This window comes from Mytilus californianus, unplaced genomic scaffold (genome assembly GCF_021869535.1).
Source record: "Mytilus californianus isolate M0D057914Y unplaced genomic scaffold, xbMytCali1.0.p SCAF_18, whole genome shotgun sequence".
Classification (NCBI taxonomy): Eukaryota; Metazoa; Mollusca; class Bivalvia; order Mytilida; family Mytilidae; genus Mytilus; species Mytilus californianus.
In genome coordinates, this window is record NW_026262666.1 from 5,697,100 (window position 1) to 5,709,009 (window position 11,910).

The 11,910-nt window shown below is 35.2% G+C and overlaps 2 protein-coding genes across 2 annotated transcripts; both read left to right on the forward strand.

The window, feature by feature from the left end:
• Nucleotides 1-3,095: 3,095 nt before the first annotated feature.
• On the forward strand, nt 3,096-4,442 carry LOC127726792 (uncharacterized). Its single transcript, XM_052234248.1, has one exon. It carries the CDS (start codon nt 3,096-3,098, stop codon nt 4,440-4,442), a length of 1,347 nt encoding a protein of 448 aa, XP_052090208.1.
• Nucleotides 4,443-5,255: 813 nt separating this feature from the next.
• LOC127726620 (arginine kinase-like) lies at nt 5,256-11,661 on the forward strand. The gene is made up of 6 exons (XM_052234040.1): nt 5,256-5,522; nt 6,618-6,877; nt 8,395-8,543; nt 9,065-9,230; nt 10,685-10,865; nt 11,407-11,661. Exons 1-6 carry the CDS (start codon nt 5,375-5,377, stop codon nt 11,559-11,561), a joined length of 1,059 nt encoding a protein of 352 aa, XP_052090000.1. The 5' UTR covers nt 5,256-5,374; the 3' UTR covers nt 11,562-11,661.
• Nucleotides 11,662-11,910: the final 249 nt, after the last annotated feature.

Sequence of the window (11,910 nt, forward strand, 5' to 3'; positions counted from 1 at the left end):
AGGAATAATTTAGACTGAAATAATTTAGGACAGAACGTTGTAACACACCAAATACAGACTCACCAAAAAGTCACTTCATGCAAGGATTTCTTGACGTGAATGCAAAGAGTATATGTCACCTGCACATGTCAATTTAGGTTGAATAATTATAATGTTTATTTTCCCTTTTGATGATATATTTCATATAGCTTACTGAAATAAACAGAATGAAAAACAAAAATGAACTTTATTCTGGTAGTTGAACAAGAAGAACTGTTGAAAAATAAACATGTCAGAGTTAAATCAAATGTTTGAGATGTGCTTTATTCTCTCACTGATTCAGACAACTTTTCATAGCAATTTTCCACAAATGCACGAAAAACGAAAAAAAATAAGGGTCGGAGGGTCCGAGACAAAGATGGTCGGGAGACAGGAAACAAGCATACTTATATATTTTTGTTGGCCTAACAGCCTGAAAGTTGAAAAATTTAATTTCATGTGAATATAAAAAAAAAACACAAGGTGGAAAAATAACTATTTTCCAAGATTACACACAAATATCACCTGCCTATTAAGAATTATTACCATTAAATGCAGCTTAAATATTTTACATGTCTCGAATTTGCAAGAAGTATTTGACGATGGACATTGAGCAAAAAATGATCACGGAAATAAGCAAATAAACATTATTTTCCATTTTGGGTAGCTGTTATTGTGTAATAAATATTAAAGGGCATGCCGCAATCAAGGCATACACTGTCCCAGGTTAGGTGAGGGTTGTGCACCCGCAAACATGTTTAACCCCGCCACATTCTGTATTCTGGTGGAGAGGTGTCTCATTGGGAATCATGCATACCACATCTTCTTATTTGTATAAAATATTTTTAAATGTTTACGTTAGACAAATTTTCCTATTTCAAACAGATAAACTAATTAAATTATCAGTTTTAAACAGAAAAATTAAGAAGTGGATGTTGGACATCAGTTTCTATCAATAACAAAACGGTCCAATGCTATTATTTCACTAACAATGCATGACAACATAAACTATGTTATTAACAGTTTCTTCCGGTCCCTTTCCATCTAACAAACTGTGATTATTATTTATACTAAGGGACCGGTCATTATTTATCTCCAGGGGGCGGCAAAAAGTAGGGGTAGGTCATGAAAAAAATGGAAACTGATAGAGGGGGGTCACTCCTTTCCAGGTTGATTAAGCAAAGGGGGTCATGATTTTATTGGCCATAGATTCACTGATCGCCATATTGTGCCATGACCATAGACTATATAGTTGTTTGGGTCCTTCATAGCTTACTTGTAGCTTGATGTGGGTTCCACATGTTGATGACATAAATGTGGTGACATCTGAATGTTATTTCTACTTTTGCATGTAAAATAAAAAATGGATTTGCATATAAATGAAAATAAATATATTCAGCCCAAGAAAATGTCTCCTAGTTTTACATTTTGCCAAATATCAAACTGTCACTATCAGTGATCTAGCTAGAGCTAGTCACATTACTCTTTGACTAATTATATTGTCAAGTGACTAATGAATTTTGCCAAATTATGTGCAAAATTAGTCACTTTTCATATGTTTTTCTTAGATGTTATAGGACTAAGAAACTAGGAGAAGTTACTTTAAAATTGGTTTCAAAATCCTGGCTTCACCACAGCAAAAGTAGACTTTCAGTTTGCTCTCAAGTCTTTATGGAATATTTTTACATATTATACATATAAAACACAATTTATAAAAGATTGATCACATTGAAAAGTCGAACGGGTTTCACAATTATGTGGCTATTCATGCAAAGGTGACACCATTTGGATTTTTCAAGATGAACTCATAGGGGAAATTGGGGTAAGTGGACATGTGGGGTAAGTGGTCACCGCGTTAGTTATTTCCGATGGCTGTCTTAATGCGAGTTGTCTCCCGTCGGACACGTAGATGATCAACACAACGGACAAAGTCAAAGAAAAGTTAAAAGGTAAATTGAAGGTCAATGCACCGTATCAGTAAATATTCATGCATATTGTTTTTTTTTGCTGGTTTCGATAATGGAAGTGAGAGATAATTAGTATCTCTAATGAATCATACGTTTGTTTTGATGACAAAACACACAGAAATCTGTCCCGTTCGGCGACAAACGTTCGTGAATGCATACTTGAGATTCTCAAAACGACAAATATGCCTTGAAATGAGACTTTCAATGATGCCTTTGATAGTACAATGGCATAAAAAATACAAACCTAGCTGAATGAAAGCATTCTGCTTCTGTAATATGGCGGCGTACATGTCGTATACCCGCCGAATATGTACGTTCTCTAAATTGTCTTTTACAATGAATGTTTGTGGGATTCCGTTGAAAATAACTTGACTTGATCTAACTTGGATATCAAGGATTACGATTCAAACCCAAAGACTTATTTATCTTTGCGGAAAATTGCTGCTTTGAGTGAAACAGAAGAAGCGGTGCCGTGTTGCAAGTAGCTTGCAATATCTGTATGACGTCATATAGCATTCATTAAAAAAAGCAGAAATTTGCATAAAACATATCCTAAAGCAGATCAGTGCACACAAACCCCCTATAAGCTTAGTTATAATTCAATAGCCACAACAAATGCATCATTATAAAATGTATCACATTAAATGGTCTACAAGGAATAAATTTGTTTTCGTTTCTTGAAAAACACGATAACAACCGAGGTGTCCACTTACCCCATTACCATGGGGAAAGTGGACAACTCGTATTGTTCAGTAACAAAATAAACATAAACTTGGTATGTGTCTTTAATTTTCTATTGTTTTGTGTTGTGCATCAAAATTTATGAAAACTAACAAAAAGGTTAAAAAGGTTTCCCAGAGGATTTTTAGATAAATATATGAACAAATCCAAAAGAAAAAAAAGGGGGGTCAATAACATGTTGGATTGGATACATCTCAAAGAGCTCGAGAATCTGATAAAAATACTAGCCAACGTCTGTAAACAATATTTGTTTCCCGCAATCTTCTTGGTTTTAAGTCTGTATATCGACGCCAGTCTCAGTTCTTAAATATATAGCGTATAAAACACTCATATAAAGCAATACAACCTACATCTTTTTTATTTCAGCAAATGGCCAGAAAGAAAAAGGGATGGACTCCAAAGCTAGGAAAGTGGTCAAAAGAGGGTCTGAAAGAAGCGGTTCGCCATGTAAAGAGTGGGGGCATGTCTAAATTAAAAGCATCAAAGATGTATAATATACCAAGAACAACACTAATTCGGAGACTGAAAACTATGGATCTGGATTCACCAGCAACAAAACCCACAGTACTTTCTATAAAGGATGAAGAAGCTCTGGTCGGGCATGTACTAAGAATGGAGGAAAGAGGATTTGGTTTAACCATCACAGATGTCCGAAAGCTAGCCTACGAGATAGCCGTGAGGTCGGTGAGAAAGCATTGTTTTAACAATGATAAGAAAAGTGCCGGTTATGATTGGTGGCAAGGGTTTAGAGATCGACATCCATGTTTATCTGTACGCATACCAGAGGGTCTTAGCGCAGCACGAAGTTCAATGCTGAATCCAAATGTCATTTCAGCTTACTTTCAAAAGCTTGGAAGTTTCATGGATAAACTGAACATTAAGGAAAAGCCCCAGCAAATTTTTAATGCGGATGAGACTGGCTTGAGTACCGTACATGATCCATCAAAGATTGTCGGTAAAAGAGGCAAAAAGAGTGTGCATTCCAAAACAAGCGGAGAACGCGGCGAAAATGTAACCGCGTTATGCTGTGTGAACGCAGAGGCAAGAGTTCTACCACCAATGCTCATCTTTAAGGGACAAAGAGTAAGCCAAGCATTGATGGGCAATGCACCAGCAAACACATTATTTGCATGCAGTAAGAGTTCATTTATTGATTCAGATTTATTCAATAATTGGTTTCAAAAGCTGTTTATACCTAATCTTCCTCCCCAGAGACCTGTTCTGCTCATACTGGATGGACATTCTTCACACATAACAGTGGATCTGTTGGAAACAGCCGTATCTTATCAGATAGAAATGTTCTGTCTTCCTCCCCATACAACGCACTGGACACAGCCACTCGATAGAAGCGTATTTGGACCGCTGAAAAGGTCGTACAATATATGCTGTGAGGCATTTCTTAGGCAGAATCCAGGAAGAATAGTCACGCGCTACGATTTTTGTGGCTTATTCAAGCAAGCCTTTAATGAAAAAATGAATCTAGTCAATATATTCAGTGGGTTCAGAGCTACTGGGATATTTCCATTTAAACCGAATGCTATCCCAATAGAGGCATATGGACCATCAAAGACGTCTGTGCTCGATGTCGAGGTTGAAGCATCAACAGAGAATGGCAATGAGGTTAGCAATGAGCAGAACCAGTCACGAGTAACTACAACCGCCAATGAAGAGCAACATATTATGAAGATTGAATCATTTGAAACCTTTCAATTATAATCAGAAAAGAGGGGGGTCAAAAGTTTTTATGTAGTTGAAAGAGGGGGGGGGGGTTAATTTTTTTTAACACATTTTAAAAGGGGGGGTCAATTATATTTGATCATTTCAAATTTACATTTTGCCGCCCCCCCCCCCCCCCCCCCCCCCCCTGGAGATAAATAATGACCGGTCCCTAAACGGTGTCATATTTAAGTGCATAATATTCGTGCTGTTCTTTCGTATAAGCATTTTATCAAATTGTTGGAACGTCATGAGGGAAATTCGCCAAAAAAATGTAGTTCGTTATGTACATGTTCATTCTTATACGGTTTTACGCAGGTATGATCTGGTATATATACGTCCCGAATGCCCTTCAAAGGTTTCCGTATTATCCCGTTTATCTGCCTTCTTATCAATGTTTAAATTTGTTGCAGCCTTATACTTTGTAATAGGCGACTTAGTCATTTATTGAATTAATTTTGCATGTGTAAGCATATTTAAAGGTTAGATTAAAAACTTTAAACCGAATTATTAAAGTGCAACCATTTTTATTTTACTGTAATCCGTGACGGTAATACACATTTTGGGAGGAATTAAGGATTTGTTGGCTAGAAACTTAATCCAGGATTAATATTGAGCATTGAAGAATCATAAAATTCAAAGTTAGAAAGTTGTTCGTACTTGAGTTGATGTGAGCATTTCTTATAACGGCTACCGTGTTTAAATATATTGATGTAAATGTAATAATGATAGCAGTTCAAATGCAGAACCTATCACTTCGTTTATCCGACTTCGTTTCAGAAATTTCACAAACGTGACGTCACAATAGTCTGACGTTGTCTTACATCACTTCCTGCCGACGCTAAGCCGTATTTTGTTTGTTTGTTTTCGCAGTTCAGTTTTATTCTATTTTTTGTTTCTTTTATTTCCAGTTTACTTGATTATTTTTAACCATGGCTTCAGTTGAGGAGTTGTATAACAAATTGAAAAAGGGAGACAGTCATTCTTTGTTGAAGAAATACCTCACGCAAGATGTTTACGACAAATTGAAAGGCCTAAAAAGCAAGCTTGGTGGAACTTTGGCAGACTGCATCAGATCAGGTTTGTTGAGATTAAATTTATCGTGCTTCGTGTTTCACAATCTTAAGTTTTCTGTGAAGAGTTGTGTTGGCTTGTTTGTTTTTTTTTTCACTTAGACTTTAGAGTAGCTGCGGAACCGCTCCGCAAATTGTCAAAAAATATCAAAAGGACCTAAGAGCTACGGTTCCGCAGATAACTTTAGAGTTGATTTCAAGGACTAGACCACGAGGTTCCTCTTCAGACTCATAATTTGTTTCTATAGATATTATTTTCGTAAATCAAACTTCCAAATATTTCTGCTTTTAAATTATATAATCATTGATATTTCATTTTTTATATTTACACGTACAAATATCGAGAGTTTACTATTTCTGCTTTTTTTTATGCGAGCCGACAACTATAGACTAATGCAAAAAAAGAAATGAAAAAAGCAAATGAAGATCAGGAAAGACAGAAGAATTCGGTCACAGACCAAACATTTTGCTTTCAAATATCGACTTTGTAAATATAAAAAATGAATATCAGGAAATATATATGCCATAAATGGCATAATAGACAGAAGAGTTTGGTCTTTTTTTTTGTTCTAGCTGCGGAACCGTAGCTCTTTGTCTAGTCCAAATAATTATGACGTCTTCAAAGGCTATTTTAATTTTTTGCTGTGACGCAAATCGAAGGAAGGCGTCAAAGCAAAAAAATAAAATAGCCTTTCAAGACGTCATAATTATTTGGACTAGTGTAGTTCCAACTTTTCAAACTAATAATTGCTATACTTTGCTTTCAAATTTGGCGCTTTCCTGCTTCAAGAGGAATCGAAAATCTAATTGTTAGTAGTACCAAAATCAGAAAAGTTGCAATCCTTGTATATATATAGAAATCTGGTGAACTGATTTCATGCAAGTTACTTAGTTAGCAAAAAAGTTATCGTGAAGATTGCAGATATGGCAAACGTCATTATTATCTGGATTTTTTTGTGTTGTCTCTCTTCAACTTCTAGTGTTTTGTTTCTTTGCAGTTAAGACCTTTTTCATTTTTTTCTACCCTCAATCAACCTACTTATTTTAACATTTCTACTCCTGACAACTTATAATAACTGGTTGTGTTTTTTCCTTTCAAAAGGATGTGAAAACTTGCACAGTCACTGTGGTGTTTATGCCTGCGACCCAGAGGGATACGACACCTTCTCTGATCTTCTCCACCCTGTCATCAAAGACTACCACAAAGTTCCAGAAGTCAAACATCCTAAGCCAGACTTTGGGGATCTCAGCAACCTAGGATTTGGCGATCTTGATCCAAAAAATGAGTACATTTTGTCTACACGTGTCAGAGTTGGAAGAAGTCATGCTGCTTTTGCCTTTCCACCAGTCAGTTCAAAAGAGGTAATTATTGAATCGTCAAATAAAGAGTATTAGTATTTCTTTGTTATTTCTTTGTTCTTTTGATCTTTAGCTCCAATTTCGTCACGTCATAAGGACAACGTCCGTAAGTCTCTATTTCATACGAAGAACAAGATACAATGTAAATGGTGTAACTGTAAAAGCTCAATCGGCTAACCTCGGGTGACTCCGCTTCTCTCCATCTATCTAGTATCCATTAGATGGAGGTACGGACTCGGCCGAGTTGTGAAGAATATGTAAAAGCTGCTTCTTTAAGAATTCAATTCAATGGGAACTTTATCGTTATATAACAAATCAACTTAATATCTGATTTGTGACAAAATAAACAAAATATAGAATGTAAAAGAATATGTCACAAATAACAAGAAGAAAGCATGTATAATTAATCAAGCTTATTCATCAGTTTACTTTTCGTGCAGCGTCCGATAATTTATTTTTGTTTATATACGAAGCAGTTTTAAAAACCGAAAAAGACTGTAATAAATTGATAGTATATATAAATAAAGGAACTTAAAAAGCAGAAAAAAAATGAAAGGTGTGTGTCCTGTTTTTGAGATATAATGAATGGAAAATTATGCGGGAAATGATTCTCTGTAGACTTTTCATACATTTAACATTGGCACCTGTTTTCTTTCAAAAATTATAACAAAATAACAAGGATTTTAAAAGATTTTTAAAAATGGCATTTTAAACTATATGTTACAAAATTATGAAAATAAAAGTAGGGGTTAGTGGGCAAAACTTTTATTGGCATAACATGGATAAAACTAAAGGATTCCGAATATCTGACAAACAGTTAAAAACGCGAGTAGCGAACATTCTGCGAAAATGTGTTCTATGAACATTAAAAGTTACATTATCACGACTATGTTTATTCTTGTTATTCTTGGCTGTTATGACATATACTGTGTTATATTTTGTGTTTTTCTTGACCTATATGGATGTAATATCGGCAAAATCAATTGTGTTTCATAAAATTTCTTTAAGTTTATAAATATGGCGTTTGGCGCCTCTTTTTATGAATGTTTTACCGGCCTTGGCCAGTTTGCCGTAGAGCTTGTGGTTAATCGAGAAGACTGCATTTTCGTTATTCTATTATCAAATGGTACCCAGGGATTGAAGTTAAAATTTTGGCATGGTAGCCCACAGCTTTAATTTTGTAGCCCACATATATAGTCCTATACAAGAAAAGCAGAAATTTATGTAGCCGACACCAAATTTTAGGGGCCATTGGCGAGTGGGCCCCTGCTAATTTCAAACCCTGGTACCACACATTTGCACCGAATAGTGATGGCAGAGGATTCTACAAGACCCTTAAAAGTGGACACTGGGGCGTCTTGTCTAATACTGAACTGAGTAACTCTGCCTATTTGCACTAAAGATGGCGAATGATTGCTGTTCAGCACAAAATCATTGAACTAAAAGCTGGTTGTAAAATAAAATGGGGAAAAAAGTAATTCAATAAAATTAAATTGTATTGTTTTTTTTTAATTATATAGGACAAAGTTGAAATGGAAAAACAATCCGTTGCAGCACTGAACAGCCTGACCGGAGAGTTGGCTGGAGAATACTTCCCACTTGAAGGAATGACTAAAGAAGTTCAAACCCAGCTCACAGCTGACCATTTCTTGTTTAATGACCACGATTCGTAAGTATCATTGTTAAGGCCAAACAAATATATATACTTGTCTTCCTCCTGACAGAAAAATAGGGTAGGTAGAGACACCCACTATTTGTCGAAACCAGACCCATGTCAGTTAGGTATGGGTAGGTAGGTAGGCACATTCTATTTTTTTTGGGGGGGTGGAGGGGGTGGATTAGATATGAGAAACCAAACGTCCCAAAGGATATGGCTTTTTAATTATCTGAAAAGTGTGTCCTTGTATTTAAAAAGCTTTGGTTTGACTGAAAAACATACTGAACTTTTAATTGACTACTTCTAGACACATAACAGTTAAATTAGATCGACACTAGAACAGGCTAACAAGTAGCCAAGGGCAATGGACTAATGTTTGCTTTCCATTTTTTCCTTGTATCGGGCAAGACTGATATCTTGTGTGACTGACACTGACTGTGTGTCCAAATTATGGAAAGGAATACTTGAACAACATATTGTTTAGCCCTATCGTAATTTATTGTTAAAATATATTTATTTTTATAATTGAATAGATGTTTGAGATCTGCTGGTGGTTACAATGACTGGCCTACTGGAAGAGGAATATTTTTCAACAAAAACAAAACTTTCCTTGTCTGGGTCAATGAAGAAGATCATCTTCGTCTCATCTCCATGCAGAAAGGAGGAAATCTCAAAGAAATTTATACCAGATTGGTCACGGTAAGTAATATTTGTATGTATAATTTGTTGAGCATTAAAGGAGTACCCACAATTCGACAGTATGCTGAGTAAAACAAGAAATTTTAAAGATTGATTGATTGATTGTAAACATAAATAACGCCAAGCGGTAACTATAACATATTCAAGACAATATCATGTTTGTTAAAAATATATCAACAAAGATTTCTTAAGAGCTGCCAGTCCCAATCATTCGACTGAATGAAAAATAAAATTCTGACGTGTTGTTATCGTTGTTCCTACTGACTGCCTGCATCAATCGGCCCAGCTCTTCGTAAAATTTCATATCACGGCTTTGTGACGTCAAATACGTTAAAACGGCCTAAATAACTTTACCGACGTCATAATGAATGAACCGACGTTGATACGTTTGACCCGCACTTATCAAGTCATCTTCCGGTTCGCTGATGAAACAAAGAAAACATTTGTTTCTATCATGCAAAATAAACGAATACAATCCGATAAATCGATTATCAGATTTCCATCATATTCATATTGTAAAATATCAGCTGCTCGACATAATATGAAAGCCTTTTTGCACTCGTTCAAAGCGCTTACGCGACAAAACAGTTCATATTGTCACTCACAGCTGATATTTTACAATTCAATATGCAGACAACCTCATAATCGACAGTTACTAGTCCAAATGTCCCAAATGAGTGTACATTTCAATTAATTCAAAGACCAAATAACTGAATGGACTGATAAAATGTATTAATAATGGACTGACAGTGTTTCCAATTGGGCAAATGTCCTGAAAGAACAAAATCTTTTCAAGAACTCGGCAACAGTGAGTCTTCGCGTTCAACCACAGGCCCACAAGCACAGGTTTGTAAAAATACTGTTGGGCCTATAAAAATCATTTCTACAGGCCAATAGAACCTAACTTAAAATTTCGTAAAATTCAGAGTCTGGCCTGTAGATTCACAAGTTTATCGGGATCATGCAACCTGCTTTGATCTAGACCGACAAACTGAGTTTTAACATGCTTCATGAAGCTCAAAAATTTTTTGAGTCCTTCCAGATTGGCGGCCCTAATCCTTTTTTTATAAATATTTAGATCCATCATGCATTGTATTGCCTTTAACTAAGGTCGGGTGTTAAAAGAATATTTTTGTGGCCTTTACAAGTGATTCGTTCCGTTATAAAACACATTGTAAAAAAATATATACATACATATCCAACATTAAACGTGAAATTCAATTCACCGTTTTAGAATATAAAGGACCATGGGTAATTGCATAGTTCGTACCTCGAAATGAAAATAACGTCACCTCATTGGTTGAATTTTCATTGTTTAGGACGTTATTAACCAATCAACGTTTTGATGTACGCTTTTGAAAATATTACACAGAATGCGTCAGTTAGATTCTGGAACGTCGAATTGCATCTTATAAAACATATTTTATCTAAACTGTATTTTAAAACATTTTCAGGCTATCAAAGAAATGGAAAAGAAATTGACCTTTGCTCATCATGATAAACTGGGATACCTGACCTTCTGTCCAACAAACTTAGGAACCACTCTTAGAGCCAGCGTACACATCAAAATTCCAAAATTGTCAGCTCAACCAGACTTCAAAGATATCTGTGAAAAACTTAATTTGCAACCAAGAGGTTTGTATTTAATTACAAGTCAAATAATTTAAAACATTTTTGTGATTAAAATTTAATCTTTTGCATATTAATCTGGACCGAAATCTTTGATATTGAAAAAAAAAAAAGACGAAGGATACCAAAGGGACATTCAAACTCATAAGTCGAAAATAAACTGACAGCTCCATGGCTAAGAAAAAGACAAACAGACAAACAGTAGTACACAAAACACAACATAGAAAACCAAACACTGAGCAACACGAACCCCACCAAAAACTGGGGACGATCTCAGGTGGAAGCTCATTATACCATATCATACCACATAAGGTACATATTTCAATTCCCATTTTCTCTGACTAGACAGAGCAAGAGAGAGTTAAAAGGGGGCTATTGAGGGAGGATTTGATATATTTTATTTTCACTGAAACGGCAAAGAATCTCAATTAAAATTTAAAGGTTCGTGATCAAATATGTTGTCAGTTAAAAAAAAAAGAATAATTTTAAGATTTGAGTATTTCCAAAGTATAAACGGTTGACGATTTAATTATTCTATTTTGTTTAGGTACCGACGGAGAAAACACAGAAAACAAAGGAGGAGTTTATGATATTTCCAACAAACGTCGTCTAGGTCTGACTGAAATCGAGGCTATCCAGGAAATGAGGAAAGGAGTTGAAGAAATTATCAGATTGGAAAGACAACTCGATGGAAACAACTAAACCCAAAACTAGAACTGTAAAATTGCACTGATTATTTATTTGGTTGATATTTATGCTCACTCTTGTTAAAAATGATAAAAATAAAGTCGGCAGAAAATCATTTTTTATTTTTTTTCGGCAGGCAATGCTGCTTTATTCATGTAACGTGACGATACCCAAATTGCACCTGTTTTGGCATTTTTTTCACCTACGTTTATTTATGATCCAGACAAAAGTTTCAATTCTGTGTTTATTTTGTAGATGTATCCTTTTTTTCTACATAGTTACACCAATTTAATATTGAATCATAGAAAAATGGGTTTGAACCGACCTCCAAACGATCCATGATTCTGTAATGAGGAATACCCAA

Bases quoted from the DNA above. Each gene is read 5' to 3' on its own strand.
- LOC127726620 (XM_052234040.1), top strand. From the start codon at position 5,375: ATGGCTTCAGTTGAGGAGTTGTATAACAAATTGAAAAAGGGAGACAGT. The intron at 5,523-6,617 runs GTTTGTTGAGAT...TCCTTTCAAAAG, and splicing joins GGCAGACTGCATCAGATCAG to GATGTGAAAACTTGCACAGT. The intron at 8,544-9,064 runs GTAAGTATCATT...ATAATTGAATAG, and splicing joins TTGTTTAATGACCACGATTC to ATGTTTGAGATCTGCTGGTG.
- LOC127726792 (XM_052234248.1), top strand. From the start codon at position 3,096: ATGGCCAGAAAGAAAAAGGGATGGACTCCAAAGCTAGGAAAGTGGTCA.